The following is a 19,419-nucleotide window of genomic DNA, read 5'->3' on the forward strand; positions in this document are numbered from 1 at the left end:
CCTGTTGCTATGGAGACCAGCTGCACAGCAGCCATAACAGTGAATCAGCAGTTCTTATGGAGTGCGCATGGTTGAGAAAATGTCATTCCTCGAGAACCCAGAGGTGACATTGAAAAGATTTTCACACAATCAGATTCAGAAGTCTTTCATGAATTTAATGGTGCAGGAATCATGTCTGTAGGATCATCCATTCAGCCACAGCGAGGGTGCGAACATGAGTGAAGTTTTGGATTTGAGCGAGAAAATTTCTCTCCAAAATGCATTGGAGTGGATGGGAGGAAATTCTGCACTCTCCTCAAACAAATGCAGCTGGAGAGAGAAGCGTTGAGATATAGACAAAGTGACTTAATTGTACGGGTCACAACAAAAATGCCTATGTTTTGAGGGGTTATTGTGCAGATTAAGCCAGAAATGTGGCTGTACGGACGAGAAAAGAATTTTTTTTTTGGTTAAAATCGAGAGCTTCCCCCACTCTAACTGCCACTCTCCCACTCTAGCTTCTCCAATACACACCCATTGTAAACTCCAAATATGGCTGCCGGGGTCCCGGCCGGGGCTTTCCTCTGCCACGTTTCTGGACCGGAGCGGGGGCGGCTTGGATCCGGGCTCTGTGATGACCGCCGGCTGTCTGGGCTCTGAGGGCCTCTCTGGCCTGCTTCTGGCCTTCTCAGAGGTCAGAGGTCATATATACATGATCACTATCACCATCACTGTCATCATCATATTCACATGATCACGTTGATCTTTAATCACTCTTCACATACTGGGTTACCTTGTCTTCTTGTGGTGGTTAGACTAATGGTGATCTGTAGCAGAACTCTCTTGATGCACGCCCCGAGTTTACTACTAGTTACTACTAGTTACTACTAGTTACGACTAGCTATATTCAAAAAAAAAAAAAAAAAAAAAAAAAAAGGGTTTGTGGTGTCCTTGCATTTCCTTCCTCCCCTACACCTCCTTTTATTTTTGTGGCCTGGTCTGTTCACTAATATGGTTTGTAAAAAAAAAAAAAAAAAAAAAAAAAATGTATGTATGGTTCTGTAATTTTCTGTGTTGGTTGTCGGCTGTTTTGGTGTTGTCTAGATTGGGGGTTTGGGATTGTTCTTGGTTGCGTGTGGTGCGTCGACAACACTGTTTTGTATTGTGACTTTGTACATAGGTTGTGCCCCCTCCCTCCCTCCCCCCCCCCCTCCGTTCTCCCTCTCTTTATCTCTCTCTCTTTCTGTCTCTCGCTCTCTGAGCGTCTCCGTCCCGGTCCTGTCCTCAGCCATGCCGGATGCCAGCTTTAAATAAAGGCAGCAGCAGGAGGAGACTCAGTCTCGTCCTGCTGCTGATATTAAAATCTGTTCAGATAGTAAAAGGCTACAATCATACAATATTGCACACCCCAGCTGCCGAACAGGACAAGGGAAAAAAAAAAAAACAAAAAAAAACCAAACAAATATGGCTGAAATTCTCTCCGTACTTGAAGGCTCACAGTTTAAATTTGGTAAAAGATCTGGACATGATATAACATACCTGAATAGAGGACAAAAATGCCTACATTTTGCAAGTAAAATGACTTGTCTACGTCAAAGTATGACAAAGTTGTAAGGGGTCAAAGTTGAAGGAGTTCAAAGGTCAGTTGAAGGGTTTTCCCATCCACTTCAATGTTAAAAATAATTTTAAAAAGTTGAAATATTTCAAAAAGTTGAACAAAGTTGAAAAAGTTTAAAAGGTTGAAGAAAGGGTTTAAAAAGTTGAATATTTTAAAAGTTGAATGGTTAAATCGGTTAAGATTTGAAGAAGTTATAAGGTTCCAAAGTTTGAAAAAATCTCCATCCGTTAACATGGGGCAAAAAGTTGCACAAAAGTTGAAATATTTCAAAAAGTTTAAAAGATATTAAAAAGTTAGAACATAGCCGGAATGTCCTTAAAAACTGCACAATTTGATATATGAATGGTTCAAATCGGACAAGATTTGAAGGAGGAGAAGCGTGCCAAAAAACGGCGGAAGAAGTCAGAAGAGGAATGTAATAGTGTGAATGCCTTCAGCATTCACACAATCATCGAGCAGCAGACTGGAGAAGGGGGTGAAATAGATCTGACCGGGTGGTTCTGGTTTCCTCACCGAGCAGCGCAGCAGCCCCGCCTGGTGGCCACGGCGCAGCACTGCACGGAGCCTGAGGACCGAAGAAACCGCCAGGGAAGGACAGTCCAGACTCCAGACACGTTCTCCAGTTTATTAGTTCATACAGGGACCGACGACCGTTAGAAATAAATAGCTGCAGAGAGACTCCATGAGGGTTAGTGTCTACCAGGAGACGTCTCCACGTCCACTGTCCCCTACAACAGTACAAAACTCTGAAAAAATAGGATTTAAGACCCCCCCAAACCGGACCCCCCCCCACTATCACAGTTTCACGATAAACCTCTAGTGTGAGAGACTACTGTCCAGAAACTGTCCTGCTGTCCCGGACCTGTCCCGGTCCTGTCCCGGACCTGTCCCGGACCTGTCCCGGTCCTGTCCCGGACCTGTCCCGGACCTGTCCCGGTCCTGTCCCGGTCCTGTCCCGGACCTGTCCCGGACCTGTCCCGGTCCTGTCCCGGACCTGTCCCGGACCTGTCCCGGTCCTGTCCCGGTCCTGTCCCGGACCTGTCCCTCCTCCATTAAGGCATCGGGTCTCCGCTCTGCACAGGAGTGAGGAGACGTTCAGAGTTCGACCCTGTTGAGAACCGTCCAGACGGGGAACGTGTGGAACGCGTGGCGTCCCGGCCGTGCTCCAGGGGGAACTCCTCTCCAGACCGGTGGTCTTTGGGGAAAAGTCTGGGCGGGGAGGAAAAGGCACAGACCGGACCGGACCGGACCGGACCGGGGGCTCTGCTCCAGAGCTCAGTGGAACGTGGCGGAACGTTCTCCTCCCGGTGTTCCACTCAGATTTATCGGTTCTGCGACTCGGTCAGGCGGCGTGACGAACCTCCGCCGCCACCGTCTCCTCCGATGCTCACAGGTTTGGTCCAATCGGCAGTTTGAATCCAAAGCGAGTCGCGAGAACCAACAAACCCAGAACGTGGAGAACCTGAGAACCGCCGAAGACCTGGGCCCGGCCAGTCGATCCACCGGGACGGTCTGGACGAGCGGCGGACAGCCAGTCGGGCGTCTCTCTGCACCTGCTGACCCAGTTCCCCCGATCCAGAACAGGTAAGAACCCGCAGAACCAGACTGTCGGCGCGTTGAGTTAAAAACCACGGAGGAACCTGGTTCTCTGGTCTGTCTGATAGAAACGTCCAGTTTGTGTCCAGAAATATGGTTCAGGACCCGGTAGGATTTGATTCTCTGAAAACGGGTCGATGGTTCTGAAGAGGTTCTACAGAAACCGGCTCCAGGATCCCAGAACTCATTTTCTGTTCTTGGAATGAAATGAAGCCTGAGAAGCTTCTGGAAGGAAAGACGGAGTCTCAGTCTGATCCGAGTCCAGATCCGAGTCCGGACACGAAAAACCCCTCAGCGCTGTGGAACGATCCGGACCCTGGACCAGAAGAACCCGCTGCTGTGGAACGATCCGGACCCTGGACCAGAAGAACCCACTGCTGTGGAACGATCTGGACCCTGGACCAGAAGAACCCACTGCTGTGGAACGATCTGGACCCTGGACCAGAAGAACCCGCTGCTGTGGAACGATCAGGACCCTGGACCAAAAGAACCCCCTGCTGTGGAACGATCCGGACCCTGGACCAGAAGAACCCCCTGCTGTGGAACGATCCGCTCTCGCTCTCAGTTCGTCACGTCCACCTGTTCCTCCAAACAGCTCGACGGCAGGAGAACCCTGGAAGGAACCGGACTTCCTGTCCACCATAAGAACTCATTCAGCCGAGGCCGAACCGACGGAGGTGGAACATCTCTGGAACGTCAGGAGAACGTCGACCAGCTCAGCGCTGCGGAGGGTTCCAGACTGAAGTAGATTCACCATGGGCGAACGGAGCTAGCGCTGTGCTAACGCTCTGCTAGCACTCCGCTAGCGCTCTGATAGCATTCTGCTAATGTTCTGCTAGCGCTCTGCTAACGCTCTGATAGCATTCTCCTAATGTTCTGCTAATGCGCTGCTAACGCTATGCTAGTGCTATGCTAACGCTATGCTAGCGCTATGCTAGCGCTTTTCGGTCTGTGCGTCGGAAGGTAACAATGCAGATAATCTCACCAGAAGACGCAGAACACAAAAACGATGGGATGGAACAACCTGCAGGGAGCCGCGGTTCAAACTGAGTTCTACTGACGACGTTCTTCACCTCTGACATCGGCGTCCGGCAGGAAAGAAATACGATCGTAAAAAGTTACGATAAAAAAAACTAACTTTTGGTTCACCGTCGCTCCTCAGTTCCGAACTTCACCCTCAAAGAATTAAAGGTTCTGAATGGATCTGCTCCCTGATGGGGTTCTCCGGTCCAGAGGTTCCTCTGGTCCAGAGGTTCCGTCCAGACCTGCATGCGACGGCGGTTCTGCGTTCCGGGCTCAGTAGTGGCGGAGGCTGAAGAAGCCGACGCTGGTGGGCGACTCCTTCACGGTGACGGTGACCAGGTTGGCGGTGACGTCCGTCACGAAGACGTGTTCGATCAGACTCCGGGTGGGCTTCCAGTCCTGGTTCTGGACCGGCGGGCGGCCGGGGTAGGAGGAGTCCTGGTCCGAGTCCGAGCTGCTCTCGTCTTCGCCCGTGCTCATGTCGTTCATTCTGGCCTTCTTGCCCTCTTTGGAGCCGGTTCTCTCCGGGTTCTGGACCTCGCCGCAGGTCTTCTCCAGCCGCCCCGGGACTCTGGCGGTCTGGACCCTGTCCGCGGGGGTCTGGGGTTTCCTGACGGCCAGTCTCTGGGGGGTGGGCGGAGTCTTGGGAGCGCTGCGCTCCTGGTTCTGAGAGACCGGGGTTTTCTTGGCGGCGGTTCTCAGGGCGCCGCCGCTTTGGGCCAGTTTGCTCTGCAGGTTGAGGGGCTGCAGACCCGGACCCGGACCGGACGGCGGGTTCTTCGAGGGCACGGACGCCGCGGGTTTAGGGTGCGGGATCCGCGGCAGCGTGGACAGCGGCGCCGGGGGCTTCCTCTGTCCGCTGGGGGGGCTCAGCTGGGCGGTCCCCTGACCCGGGGGCTTGCTGGTGTTCAGGTTCAGCGCCGCCACGCCCTTCGACTTGCCGGCGGCGGTCTTCAGATCCAGACTGGCGCCGGAAGCCGCCTGCCTGCCGTCGGAGACACTCCGGTTGTGGCCGGACCTGTTCAGCGACAGGGAGGCGGTCTGGACGGGGGACCGGCCGGAGCTCGCCGGGCCCCCCGCCGGGTTCTTCGCGGCCCCCCCGGGGGTCAGCGGGCCGCGGGCCGGCCCGGCCGCCGCCTCCCGGGACGCGCCCCGGTGGAACCCCATGAAGGTGAAGCTGGCGGGATGGACGGGCTTCTTGATGGCCCCCGGGAGGTCCGGGTCTCTGGCGGTCTTGGGGACTTTGCGGGCGCCCTTGCTGGGCGGGAAGTCCTTGGCATCGGCCGGCGGCGGCTTGCGGCCGCGCTTCCGGGGCGGCGACTGCTTGGCCACGACGATCTGCGCCTTCTTCTGCGGAACCGGATGCAGCTCCCTGGTTCTGCCGGCCGTGCCGGGCGTCTCGCCGCCGCCGTCCTCCTCGTCCTCGTCCTCGGAGGACGAGGACGAGGAGCACGAAGACGAGGAGTCGGAGGACGAGGACGAGGAGCCGGACGAGGAGCTGCTGGACTTGCTGACTTCAGGAACGTTCTCCTGCAGTTTGGAACAGGAACGCGTTAGACGGCGGAACCAGGTCCTGGACGGAGGACGGCTCCGGACCGGACTCACCAGGACTTTCCGGGGTCGTCCTCTGGGCCGTTTCCCTTTCTTTCGCATCAGAAGCTCCTTCTCTTGCTCCCTGCGGAGGAGAGCGGAGGGTCAGCGGCGGGCGCCGGAGCCCGGGGCCAGCCGGTGCGCCGGGACACTCACTTCTTGTTGAAGGCGGCGAGCAGCCGCGGGTCCAGGATGTTCTCCTGAGGCTCCCAGCTGTTGTGTCTGTAACAAACCACCACAGGAGCTGAAACGCCTGGCACTCATCCAGACCAGGACCCGGCCCCGGAGGAGGACCCGGCCCCGGAGGAGGACCAGGACGCGGAGGAGGACCAGGACCCGGAGGAGGACCAGGACCCGGAGGAGGACCCGGCCCCGGAGGAAGACCAGGACCTGGAGGAGGACCCGGCCCCAGAGGAGGACCCGGACCCGAGAGGAGGACCCAGCCCCGGAGGAGGACCAGGACCCGGAGGAGGACCAGGACTCGGAGGAGGACCAGGACCCGGAGGAGGACCAGGACCCGAGAGGAGGACCAGGACCCGAGAGGAGGACCCAGACCTAGTGAGGGATCCGTTCATTCAGGAAACACTGGACGCCGCTGTTCAGCGGATGAGAGCCGAGTGGAGGCAACCTGAACGCCACCTGAGACCTTTATTTACAGACCGGCTGTGAAACGCTGCTCAGGTCTGATTCAGGCTTCCTTTTACCTGACTGACTCCTGACCGACTCCTGACCGACTCCTGACCGACTCCTGACCGACTCCTGACCGACTCCTGATCAGGGTTTCCGCTGTAAAAAAAAATGTCACCGGACAACATAACCGGCAGGTTTTCAATTTACCGGACAAGCGCTTGATGTCCCGGTAAAATATTATTTGGGGGGGGTTGTATACTTTCCACAGGGCGCCGCCTTCGCCTGTCAAATTTCGTGTGGACTAAATTTCTATTGACCTTTGGAGCGTGATGTCACAAAAAAGGGGCGGAGCCATTTTTAATGTTTATCCGCCATTTTGAAGGGGTGCTACAAACGCACTGCAGTGTAAACCCATTAGAAGCTGGAAAAGTAATGACAAAACGGTTTGAACTGCTGTGTTGCTGGTTGTAAGGCTCCCTGGCTGACCGGCAGGGCAGGAAGTGAGAGAATGGGCTGTCTGTTTTTGGTGTTCCTGCTTGGAAGCACCGTATCATGTTACTGGAAGGCAGCGGCTTGCCTGGATCGCTGCGGTTAGACGTGTGGAAATAAAGTTCGATGTCATCCAGATATCTCTTGATATGTTCCACACATTTTCATTCTGGTAAGTTCTTGATACTGGTCATGAATAAATGACTCTGTCAGTTAAACAGCTACTCTAAGACCAGCACATGGCTAATTAATTATTCTAAACAAGCCCTCCTGCTGCCACTCCCCGTCCTGCAGTCAGACTGACATTTTAGTGAGTTTTTCATAATCATAGCATCACCTCTCAGGTGGAGGTAAATCAGGAGGAGCTCTTTGGAAGAATTAAAACGGGAATTAAAGGAGAAAAGGGAAACGCTGTCTGGAGGAAGCTGCAGCAGCGATGAACGGCGTCGTCTGGACGAACGGACCGACTGAGGTCTGAACAGATTATAGATCCTTTAATTTAACCCTGATGTTACAAATAATGATGCTGACTCACGTTACACAGCTCAGAGTTTTATTGTTTCTTTAATTATGTCTCAGAGCCAGACAGCAGCACCGCGGCCCGGACTCCTCCCCACAGCGGGACGGTCCCACCGAGACACACCCAGCACCGGACCGGTGCCGAGCAGGACCCCGGACCGAGCGGGACCCGGGACTCAGGCCACCGAGGGCGGCGCCTGCCACCCGCTGTCGGTGCAGCTTAAATTAAAGAATAGAAGTCTTAATAAAATGTTTGACTAAACGTCCTCTGTCTGTATTTTATCTCCCTTTAGCTGATACGTTATTTTCTGGGCTGCTGGCTTCGCACCACTGAGTAAATTAATAATTTGCTAAACTTTAGAGTTTATTTACATTTCATAGCGGTTCTTCAGGTCCTGTCTCCTGGTCCAGCCAGTCCAGGCTCTGCTGGTTTCCACGTCGGCTCCTCTCGTGGCGCAGGTGCATCAACAGTAACTCTATCGGCCAGTGCAATATTGTGTAAAACTGCCAAAATAAAGTCCCATCTTTCCGGGGCTGAACAGCAGCGCCCCCCGCTGGTCTGAAGCTGCTCTGCAGCAGCTGTGCGTCTTTGTGCTCTGTTAAAACAGCTCCTCTGCGTGGCAGGATGGACCAGCGGAGTTATTGAAAGTTAAAAATCCTTCATTAATCCCACAAGAGGGGATATTACTAGATGTTCTGTAAGGGCATTATTTTATTTTTTATTCTTTCACTTTTTAATCTTGCTGATTATCTGCTGCTTCTGCTTTACGGCGTATTTCAGATGTGCTTTATAATTGTTTTCACGCTCCGCCAGGTTTTTTCCTGCACTACACCGTAAATCCACACCGAGTCAAACTTGCTCCACGATGTCAGACCTGTCCCGAGATGTCGAGAGAACGAGGTATCCTAGTTGTGCATCCGGACGCAATCGGTCGCGGTAGAATCTCTTTTCTTTCGCATTTTCAAGTGTTGTCATAGTTTGTTTTGATTTCTCTACCCCTTCAAAATGGCGCCGTCGTCCCATAATGCATTGCGCGGTGACGTCGGTTCCAAAGCTCAATAGAATGGTTGGGGAATTTCTTCAAAGATTTGCCCAAAGATCAGGACATAAATATAAAGTCTACTCACCTGCAAAGCAAACCTGTAAAAAACTCTATTCCTGTTATTAAGTGGGGTGTATTTTCAATAGATGTAAACTTTGTCGCTCTACGTGACAAAGCCATTTAAAAACATACAGAATTTGGTCCTAGAAACATTTTTTCTATCTTCTAGGTAAAGTTGTTTACAAAAACTGATTCTGAACCGAGCGTCTGAGTGAGGAGTCAGAGCAGCGTCCCGGACAGCTGGACAGCGCCTGACATCTGCACTCTGACCCTTCTCCTCTGAACTATTCTGCTTATTAAAAAAGTCTAAGTTTCGCCTGTTTCCACGTGTCTCCCGCTGTATTGTTGTTGTGCTGCGCGCTTTGTCGGAGTAATGAAACACGTGCCACAAGTTCAGTTCCGCCTGGAAAAAAAAAGGTTTTTCCACATAGACGAGGCTCATTCATAAAATATAAAATTCGGGGTTTTATGGGTTTTTTTTTTTATTTTTTTAAAATGAGGTGGAAATTGCCTTTTTTAATTCAATTTTTGCTTGGAGGGAATATTCCAAAAAAAATTGAGATTGGAGGGAAGATTTTTCCCCGGACATTTTGACCGGTGGTGTTAAAATATGTCGGACTTCGGCAGATTTTACCGGTCAAAGTCCGGTAATTACCGGATAACACAAACCCTGCTACTGACCAACTCCTGACCAACTACTGACTGACATCTGACAAACCACTGACCAACTACATACCAACTATTGACAAACTGACCAACTACTGACCAACCACTGACCAACTACATACCAACTATTGACAAACTGACCAACTCCTGACCAGTGGCGGCCGGTGGCGTGGGGCGCTTGTTTTGCCTGCCTACACCGCCAGCAGCAGGCGGTGCGGTGTTAATTCACTTCCGCATTGACGGGAGCGCTTGTTTCCACACCTGCGCATTCACGGCACATTCCAAACTACACAACAGGTCGGCAACGATTATTTTTAATAAACTGGTTTCTTCAACACCGCCCGCCTGGAATGCGCAGGTATGGAAACGAGTGCTTCCGCCAATGTGGAAGTGAATTAACGCCACACCGCCTGCCTGGCAGTGTAGGCGGACAAAACAAGCGTCCCTCGCCACCTGCGCCCTGCGCCACCGGCCGCTACTGCTACTGACCAACACCTGACCAGCTCTGCACCAGCCCAGAGACCGGCTGCAGTCCCTCCTGGAGTCGGACTACCAACCGTCCGTACATTAGAGCTCTGCCACCTGGCTGAGAGGAACCAAAGGTTCTCTGAACTCCAGAACGAGTCACATTCATCCACTTCCTGCATGTTAGAGTCAAACAGCGACAAACAGAAAACACCAGCGATCAGACGCTGGAATGTCTGCATGAAGTTTAAATCTGACGGTCGGAAGGAGCTTTAAGTAGAACAGACGAGTCAAGATATGAGAAAATCTCCTTTTTGTTTTCATAATCATACAACAAATTTCAACACTGAGGACGCTTAACAGAATAAAACATTCAACTTTTAGAAATATGAGAAGTGTGTGGACAGAAACCAACATCTGCATCAGAGCATCAATGCATTCTAATAAGAATAGTTGATTTTTATTCCACAGATTAAAGCTCTCGTTAGAAATTTAACTAATAAATCATTGAAATCATAAAAGAAGCATCTTGAAATCTAAATAACTTACAAACTTAGTTTTTTCATCAGTAGGTCTGAAACATTGATAAATCTCCATTTTGAGCACCTGCTGCATCAACCTTTCTACACTTTAATTCTGTTTTTCCTGAAAATGGAGCTGGAACATTTGTCCATTTGATAAAAAGAATAAAATCGAGGAATAAAGTGAAACAGATGCAGAAAAAGTACATTTCTGAATAAAGAAAGTTAAATCCAGCAGTGGTGTCAGGAGGACCTCACCAAGAAAACCTGTTCAGTAAACCTGACGCTTAGAGCATTTTCAGGAATCTTCAGTTGTTGTTGTTGTTTATCTTTAAAGGGAAAGGCGGGTTTTGTTAAGACAGTGGACTTTTATTTTACTGGCTGATTAAATCTGGTCTGAACGGAGAAATAAAAATACAAAACCTGCTTTCTGTTTTCTCTTCAGGGTCAGACTGAGACACAGGAGGACCTGTTGGTGGTGAGCAGAGACACACTCAACCCCCACCACACACACACACACACACACACAAAGGGGCTGGTGGTGGGTTGTTCAACAGAAAGTCAGAGATGAGGGTTCAACGCCCGGCGAGTCTGGAGAAACCACCTAAAGATCAGTTTTCAGGTAAAGAAGTCAGAAGAAGCAATAAAACAAACCAGGAATGAGTGATAACTGGCTCCACACACACACACACACACACACACACACACACACACACACACACACACACACACACACACACACGCACAGAGAAACGGGTTAGTGAGGAGAAAAGGAGGTCTGCAGGTGCCGGGATGGGAGCCGGGCTCCTGCTGGACCGGGGGGACCGGGGGGGACCGGGGGGGACCGGGGGGACCGGGGAGCGGGTTTCGGGGGACCGGGTCCAGCCGCTCCTCCTCTTGTTGTTGTTTTCATTGTTCGGACTTACTTGGACGACCATCCCCTCCACTTCACCAGGAACTCCAACTTTCCCTGCGGACAGAGCCCCGCGGCGGGGGGGTCAGGGGTCAGCACCGGGCCGGCCGCGGCACGCGCTCCGCGCTGCGCGGGGCTTCGCTCACCTTCCGGAGCCGCTTGTTGAGGATACACTCGGCGTCGAAGACCTGCTCTCCCACCGCGCTCAGCTCCTCCATGGCTGCCTTCGCCCCGCACGGAGCCGCTTCATGGGGGCAGCGGCGCGGCGGCGGCCAATCGCGGCGCGGCACGGAGCGGCGGCGGCCAATCACGGCGCGGCACGCACCGGAAGTCCCGCCTCACTCCACAGTAAGAGCTGCCGTCCGTTTAACGGCTTTCTTTCCCTGCTGGGAGTTCGCTCGGTGGTGTAGGAGAAGATGGAGGGTCTGATCTCTGACATGTCAGTAACTCAGTACACTGAAAACACGTTTCATTAATAAATCATACAGCAGTAAATAAGCAGTTAAGTGAAGTCTTTCGCTTATGATCCAGCCAGGGGTGTGATGAGAAAAAACAAAGCTATAGTAGTAAAAAGTAGAAATAACGAAATACTCCAAAAGCAAGTTGTATTTGACAAGTAATATCACTAAGCTGTTTACTTCCATTTTGATTAAAAAACTAAAGAAAATAACTAAAAACACCAAAGCAAGCTTTCTAAAATAAAAAGATGGAACACTACCTGAGCTGTTAACTTAAATTTTGATTAAAGTACCAAAAAATAACACTAAAAACAAGTTAAAAATTAAACACTACTTATAGGCTATTGACAAATTTTGACTGAAACACAAAAAATAACCAAACATACTGAGACACGCTTTGTTAATAATGCAGCAGTAACTAAGCTGTTGACTAAAGCCTTCCAGGTGTGATCCAGAGAGGAGTGTGAAGAGAAATCATTAAACTATTTACTAATATTTTGATTAAAAAGTAGAAATAATGAAATACTCCAAAAGCAAGTTGTATTTGAAAAGTAATATCACTAAGATGTTATTACATTTTTATTCAAATACTAAAAAAAAAACTAAAAATATCTAAAACAAGTTTTGTTCTAAAGATAAAACACAAAGCTCTTAACATATTTAGTTAAAATTAGGGCTGTCACTTTAGTGCATTAATTAGACTAATTACTCTGCAAATTAGTGCACAAAAAAAATAAGATTAATTATAGCGCACTTGAGTGGCAATTCACTGTGAATGGAACTGTTGTCTTATTTAGAGGCATGTTATACTGTAGTATTCATTTTAAATTGCTCTATTAAGTTAGTTTTAGTCTTCATTTTGGATTTGGTTTGCTTCAGTGGCGATTTGAGACTCAGCCTTATTTTATTTCAGATTTTTTTTAATCAATATTTGCACTACATTTTTGAATAGAGCACCAGGCCGAATTGGTTTGCTGGGATGTACTGAAACTTTTTCTTCTTTTAAATTCCGTTAAGGAAACACACTGACAGTGTTATTTAAGTTGCCTGATTGGGCTCAGAACTTATTTTGGACGAGACGTCTTGAATTAACTTTCATCCATCATCAACAAAAATGTGGATTTCAAGTCTTCTCTTCACAGTGTTTTCATCTGATGAGTCCTGCACTACAAGTCTGTAACATCCCTGAATTTGAATTCTTCACTTGGGGAACTAGAGCAGATATGAGATTAAAATGTGATTAATTAGATTAATTCATTACAAATCCTGTAATTAATTTTTTTGATCGCATGACAGCACTAAAGAAAATAAGTAAAAAAAATAACAGCAAAGCAAGCTTTCTAAAATAAAAAAATAAAACACTACCTGAGCTGTTAACTTCAGTTTTGATTAAAATACTAAAAATGACAGCACCAAGACAACTTTAAAAATGAAACACTACCTATAAGATGTTAATTTAAATTTTGATTGAAACAAAAAAAATATATATATACTGAGACAAGTTTTATTAATAAATCGTAGAGCAGCGACTTAGCTGTTATCTTTGAGGTGTGATCCAGTTATTTAGAAATAACTAAGCTATTAACTAAATGTTTTAGATTGAAAAACACTGCTACTGCACACCAACCCACAGCCTGTCCTGTTCTGTTCTCAACGCACACGCCAAAATAAGTTGTATTTTTCTGTACAATATTAACAAAAGTAACCAAACATTTGTCTTAGAGTTTCATCAATAGCAGGAACAGGCCAACATGCTTTTGTATTGAAACTCTGAACCGGAAATGTGACGCCACGCTGTGTAACTTGACACCGTCTGAATGGAGAGGCGGGTAAAGGAAACGCGCGTGTTGAAATGTCCCTCTGCAGCCACTGTAGTCCAACAACAGGGTTTATTCATCAGAAGTTAAGTATTTAAAATCCTGAGCAGCTTTATTTTTCATCTGAGATTCATTTTTATGACATTTTAATCACTTTAATGTTACAAACATCACGTCGTTTACACGGAACATGGTTCTCTGTTTTTGAAATTCAAACATAAGAATAAGAATATTTACAAAATGCTGAAAATCAGATTAAATACAGGTAACAACAGTGTAATACAAATTCAAGACATATTACATTCAATTCAGCTTCACGAAGACAGATACAATATTGCATTTACTTATTTAAAATGTAATAACATGTTCTTACTGTTCACAGAGCTGCAGATCACAGGTTTGAGTTTTCCCCCATTCATTTCATTTTGATCTCATTTTCTTCTGGTATCGCTAAAAAGTGAAAACTGCACTCAGCTCTGCTTTCATTGGACGGTGGGACCGAAAAGTCCTCGCAGGAAATGAAGGCTGCTTCTCAAAACCCACATGAAGAGGCTGAAAGCAGGACTCAGAACGTGGTCTGGAGGGTCTTCTCTGCAGGACGCCTCTCGCTCCCGGATCTGGAACGGAGAGACCAGGGAGATGAGCCGGGCCAGATGCAGCAGGACTCTGGTCCACAGCGGGACTCTGGTCCACAGCGGGACTCTGGTCCACTGCAGGACTCTGGTCCAGGACTCTGGTCCACTGCAGGACTCTGGTCCACAGCGGGACTCTGGTCCAGGACTCTGGTCCACAGCGGGACTCTGGTCCACAGCGGGACTCTGGTCCACTGCAGGACTCTGGTCCACAGTGGTCAGGACAGTGTGGCTTCACTCTGAGCGGCGTTCTGTCACCTTCTCGCCGTCCGGCGTCTCTTCAGGACGTGTCCGGTCAGCACAGCCAGGAACACCGCAGCCAGGAGTCCGGCCGCGGCGGCCAGGCCGGTGAACAGGTGGGGGAGATAATTCACTTCATCTGAGAGCAGAGAAACAGAGACGCTTCCTTCAGCTGAGAAACATTTCAGACTGTGATCACATGAACAGGAGCACTTGCTGAGCGGCCCGGACTGCAGACTTCAGGACGTCTTCATGGATTCCTGCTGAAGCTTTAACGGCTGTCCTCATTCAGACGCTCAACATGAAGACGTTCAGAGTGGACGGACAACTTTTATGTCTTTATTATGTTATTAATACAACATTTCTCTTAAAAGACTGTTAAAGAACAGCAGCTGAACAGAGAACAGAAAACAGCAGTGAAAACGGTTCATGTTGACATCCTGAGGATTTGGTTCCTTTTCGACCGTCTGGCCGCTGGGCGCGCCCTCTACTGGGCACGTGCAGAACTACTGTTTACTGCAGCCGGGGGGCCCAGAACCAGGACCAGGAGCAGGCCAGGACCTGAACCAGCACCAGTACCAGGACCAGAACCAGCATCTGGAGTGGGACCAGCACCAGACCAGAATTAGCACCAGTACCAGGACCAGGACCAGCACCAGGACCAGAACCACTAGCAGCAGGACCAGCATTGGCACCATTGGCAGGACCAGCACCTGGACCAGGACCAGTATTGGCACCAGTACCAGAACCAGCATCCAGAGCAGGGCCAGGACCAGCATCTGGACCAGGACCAGGGTTTCCTCCATCTCCCTGACTGTTTCCTAAAAGCGTGTTTTCAGTGAATCTGAGGCCTGTTGCCGTGGAAACGGACACCAAAAACACGCTGGATCTGTTTCCCTTCAGACCACTTCCTGGTGACCGGGTCCAGAGTCCGGCTCTGGCTCCTCTGCAGAGACCAGACTCTGGCTCTTCCGTCCTGGTCTCAGGGTCTCCAGCCAGAGTGTGAAGACCGCCACCCGAGCCAGGTTTCTCCGCCACGGCTGCCGCCACGGCGCCGTCCACTCACCCGGCGTGCCGCCGCTGCCGCCGGCCACCAGCAGGTGCTGGGTGGCGCTCAGGCGGCCATCGTTGAGCTCCGGCCGGATGCCCAGGATGTGGCACATCAGCGGGTAGATGTGGACTGTCTCGAACGGGCCCACCTCCAGGTTCCTGCGGAACGCCGGGCCCACGGCCCGGAACAGTGCCTTCATGTCCAGGTCCTGGTTGTCGAAGCCGTGCTCCCCCTTGTTGAACTGGACCGGGAAGTACTGCAGAGACGGGGCGGAGCGTCAGGACCCGGATCAGGAGCCGGATCAGGAGCCAGTTCAGGACCCGGATCCTGAAAACACTCTGGAACCGGATCAGGAGCTGGATCAGGAGCCAGATCCTGAACCCGCTCTGGAATCGGATCAGGAGCCGGATCAGGAGACAGATCCTGAACCCGCTCTGGAATCGGATCAGGAGCCGGATCAGGAGACAGATCCTGAACCCGCTCTGGAATCGGATCAGGAGCCGGATCAGGAGCCAGATCCTGAACCCGCTCTGGAATCGGATCAGGAGCTGGATCAGGAGCCAGATCAGGAGCCGATTCAGCTGAACCCGCTCTGGAACTGGATCAGGAGCCAGTTCCGGATCCGGATCAGGAGCCGGATCAGGGTGAAGCTGGAGGTCAGAGGCAGAACTGCTCCAGACCCACCAGCAGAGGGCGGCATTGGACAAGAGGAGGCTTCTCCACACTGCAGACTGACTGTTGTCCAACCTGAGGCTCTCATGGGGGACCTCATCCTGATCGCTCTGTGATTCGCTACAGTTCGGTTGATACAGCGTCAGTAAACGGCGGTGGCGGTGGCGGTAGCGGCGGCGGCGGTCCAGCTATCACCGGGTTGTGTAACCGTCCTGACGTCCTTATCCGTCCCTCCGATTGGGGGACGACGAGGTTTGAGCCACGAGGGGAGAACAGAGCGAGATAAGGCTGATCCAGGCATGACCTATAGACTGCAGATAACTTCTTTCATCAGCGATTCCCCTGCTCAGCCTTTAGGGCCGTCTCTGCCCCTGAACTCTGATTGGACGGTTTCTGCACAGAGAGTGACTGAGACGGAGCGCGGAGCCAAGTGAAAATGCTGATTCTGAACTGGAGGCATGAATCGCCGGAGAGCGCCGCGTGTCGGCGGCCGGGCCGGGATTATCCCGAGGACGTGCAAATGCTCTTGATTAAACCCGTAAAGCGGTGGGATTAGAGCGGAACTCCGCTTCCTGCCTGGAAAGCGGCGATTCTCCCATATTTTGGTGGAGCTGTAATTAAATTATTTCCCTAATCAAGATGTGAGGTAATTTCTGCAGCGATCCCAGCGGCACGAGCGGATCGTTAATCTCATTATCTGTCTGCGTGTGAAGTACCTGTCGCTTCCTCTCCTTCGGATCTCTTAAGTCGGCCTGAGTGCTGTAATTGGCTGCCGTGGCTGAGCGGCGGCGAGTTACCGCTGCGGCTATTTTTGCAACTCTTCCCTGTAAGTTCGCTCGAATCTCGACTCTTTATTTTAAGGGTGAATCAATACGCCTCGCCGAGGGCAGAGAACCGCTGCCGTCACGTCTCCGAGGCCTCAAACTTTCCGGCTTGTTGCGTCTCGGGCCAGACGAGTCGCCGTGTCGGTGGAAACGCCGTGCCCGTCACATCCGATCGATGGCGCTGAGCGCCGAGTGGCTCGGGTCTCGCCGGCGGCGCCTGAAACGGCGACGTACCCCGTTGATGACGTATCCGGCGTCGGACAGCAGGACGAGCGGCAGGATGCGGTCGTGGCGGGAGAAGCGGAAGCGCTCCGGCAGCTCCTCCTTCTTGAAGACGTGGAGGTGCGGGTGCGCCCCCTTCAGGGCGCCGTAGACCTTCTCCAGCCGGCCCGGCTTGGGCAGCAGCATGCCGCAGGGCCCGTAGTCCACCAGGTGGAAGGCCAGGTCCCGGAAGGAGAAGCCGGGGATGTCCCTCAGGGTGATCTCCCGCACCAGGCCGTTGCGGTACACCGTGGTCATGCCGTGGTCGGACGTGATGATGATGTTGAGGCGGTCGTCCAGCCGGTGGTCGGCGGCCGAGCGCCGGATGTAGCCCACCGTTCGGTCCACCTGCTCGATCATCTTCCTGCGCTCGGGGGAGTCCGGGCCGTAGCGGTGCCCGGTTCCGTCCGGTTCGCCGAAGTACAGGGACACGAAGTCCAGGTCCCGGTCTCTGAACCAGCCCATCACCTTGTCGGCGTTCTCTCTCCACGCCGTCTCGTTGTTGTAGTTGTAAAGCAGCGGCTCCACTTCCCGCACCATGGCGACCTGACCCTGGTAGCTGGAGGCGGTGCCAGGGAAGTGAAGAGATCCGGCTTTCAGGCCCTGGGGGGGAGAACGCCGCCGGTTAGCATTGGTATGGCCCGCAGCCGGCGTGGAGCTTCGCTCGCTCATCGTGCGAAAGTCAACACAGGAAGGGGGATCCGGCGGGTTGCCTGCAACCTCCCGCCGCACCGCGGCTGCCACCTGCATGCCGTTAACACCTGACGGCGGTGATCCACCTGAAACGGGGCGGCGGCGGCGGCTTTGGGGCTTTCTGCCGCCGCGGACGGCGATGAGGCGGAGCACCGACCTGCCGCTGCGCCGTGATCCAGATGGGCAGCGAGCCATTGTCCCACCAGTCGTTGACGAACAGGGTCTGGTAGTACGGCTTCTTCTCCTGGCTGCTGGTGTTGAACCACATGTTGTGGATCACGCCGTGGTTCTCGATGTAGCGGCCTGCGGGCGAGAGGCGCCTCGCCGTCAGCCTCATTACAAAACCTATCGGCCGTACGGCGCTTTGGGACGCACCGCCAGCTCCACAGATTACAGGAATTTAATTTCAAGGAAGTTTAAATTTCTTTTAGCGCCGCCGACTCCAGAGTCAGAATAAGAAGAGGAAGAGAGAATTCCTCCCTCGTCCGCCCGACATAATCGTCTTACTCAGCTCTAACAGCCGTCCGACTCCGGGTCTTTCAATTACTGTTAATTCCCATCTCCTGTGAATCCTCAGAGTAACCTCCGAGCAGCTTCTTCTGCAGATCAGCGACTTTTTAGTGGACGAGCAGGAGAACAGCCCTTTAGCCGCTAGCTAACACCGAGTACCGATACCAGCTAATTAAACACTGTGAAGCTTCATGGATACTCCCAACAGCAGCGACGGGCGAGGACTGTCACCGAGCACCGAAGAGGCACCGAGCTGTGCTAGAGTTTATCTGTCAGACTCTAATCTTGCTTAGCATGTAGCATGTAGCATCGCTGGAGTGCTTTCTTATTTTCATTCTCCCTTTTCGACCTGCTTTTGACAGTCAGCATCATGTGATGCTCGCCGGTCGTATCGAGCCCTGGGCACCTGCTGCAGGGAGCGGGACACGTTACCTGTGAGGAGGGTGAAGTGGGTGGGGCTGGTGAGGGTGAGGTACGGAGGGGTGACGTACAGAGCCTTCACCCCGTCCCGGGCCATCTGGTCCAGGTTCGGCGTGTCCACGTCTCGGTCGTAGTCCCACCGGAAGCCGTCGAAGGAGATGAGCAGCACCTTGTGGCGGGCGCCGCCGGCGGGCGCGGCGAGGGCAGTGGAGGCCCAGAGGAGGCAGAGCGCGGCGGTCCACAGCATGGCGAGCGTTCTGGAGTCTGTCGGGTCTCTCCCAGCCTCCCCGGCTTTAAAGGGGCGAGCAAAGTTTGAGCGGCTATCTTATCGGGGAGGTTGAACGGACGTTATCTGAGCTGCGCTCCGCTCGCCGCCTCAGGAGGTTTATGGGCGCTTTATGAGGGACCGGCGCTGACGGCGAGTTCTGCCCCGTTCTGCTCTGGAGGAGCGGCAGTAAAGCAGATTAGTTTGGGCGGCTGTTTGTTTCCGTTAACGGGCCGTCAAAGCCGCCGCTCTGTTCGTCTGTGAATCTCTGACACTTTGACGACTCTCGCCTTGAGCCGGACGGAGCGTGATGGATCTGAAGAGGACGGCCAGAGGATCCGTCTCAGCGGCGGTCTCCGGGACCAACGGCCCCAACGGACAGATTGGTTTTAATAGCTCTGTGTGTGTTGGCCGGAGGATATCGATGAAAGATGTGTGGAATGGACTTTTTGGGGAGGCGGCCG

At 51.9% G+C, this 19,419-nt stretch overlaps 2 protein-coding genes across 2 annotated transcripts; both read right to left on the bottom strand.

The window, feature by feature from the left end:
* Positions 1-2,214: 2,214 nt before the first annotated feature.
* LOC115385547 (chromobox protein homolog 2-like) lies at positions 2,215-11,352 on the bottom strand. Its single transcript, XM_030087615.1, has 5 exons — positions 11,259-11,352; positions 11,126-11,169; positions 5,963-6,028; positions 5,822-5,891; positions 2,215-5,746 (listed from the first exon to the last, which is right to left on the bottom strand). Exons 1-5 carry the CDS (start codon positions 11,328-11,330, stop codon positions 4,490-4,492), a joined length of 1,509 nt encoding a protein of 502 aa, XP_029943475.1. The 5' UTR covers positions 11,331-11,352; the 3' UTR covers positions 2,215-4,489.
* A 2,600-nt stretch (positions 11,353-13,952) lies between these two features.
* LOC115385543 (ectonucleotide pyrophosphatase/phosphodiesterase family member 7-like) lies at positions 13,953-18,937 on the bottom strand. The gene is made up of 6 exons (XM_030087612.1): positions 18,703-18,937; positions 17,918-18,063; positions 17,041-17,670; positions 15,335-15,566; positions 14,278-14,392; positions 13,953-14,004 (listed from the first exon to the last, which is right to left on the bottom strand). Exons 1-6 carry the CDS (start codon positions 18,935-18,937, stop codon positions 13,953-13,955), a joined length of 1,410 nt encoding a protein of 469 aa, XP_029943472.1.
* Positions 18,938-19,419: the final 482 nt, after the last annotated feature.

The sequence above is a fragment of the Salarias fasciatus genome, unplaced genomic scaffold (assembly GCF_902148845.1).
Source record: "Salarias fasciatus unplaced genomic scaffold, fSalaFa1.1, whole genome shotgun sequence".
In the NCBI taxonomy this organism is placed as follows: domain Eukaryota; kingdom Metazoa; phylum Chordata; class Actinopteri; order Blenniiformes; family Blenniidae; genus Salarias; species Salarias fasciatus.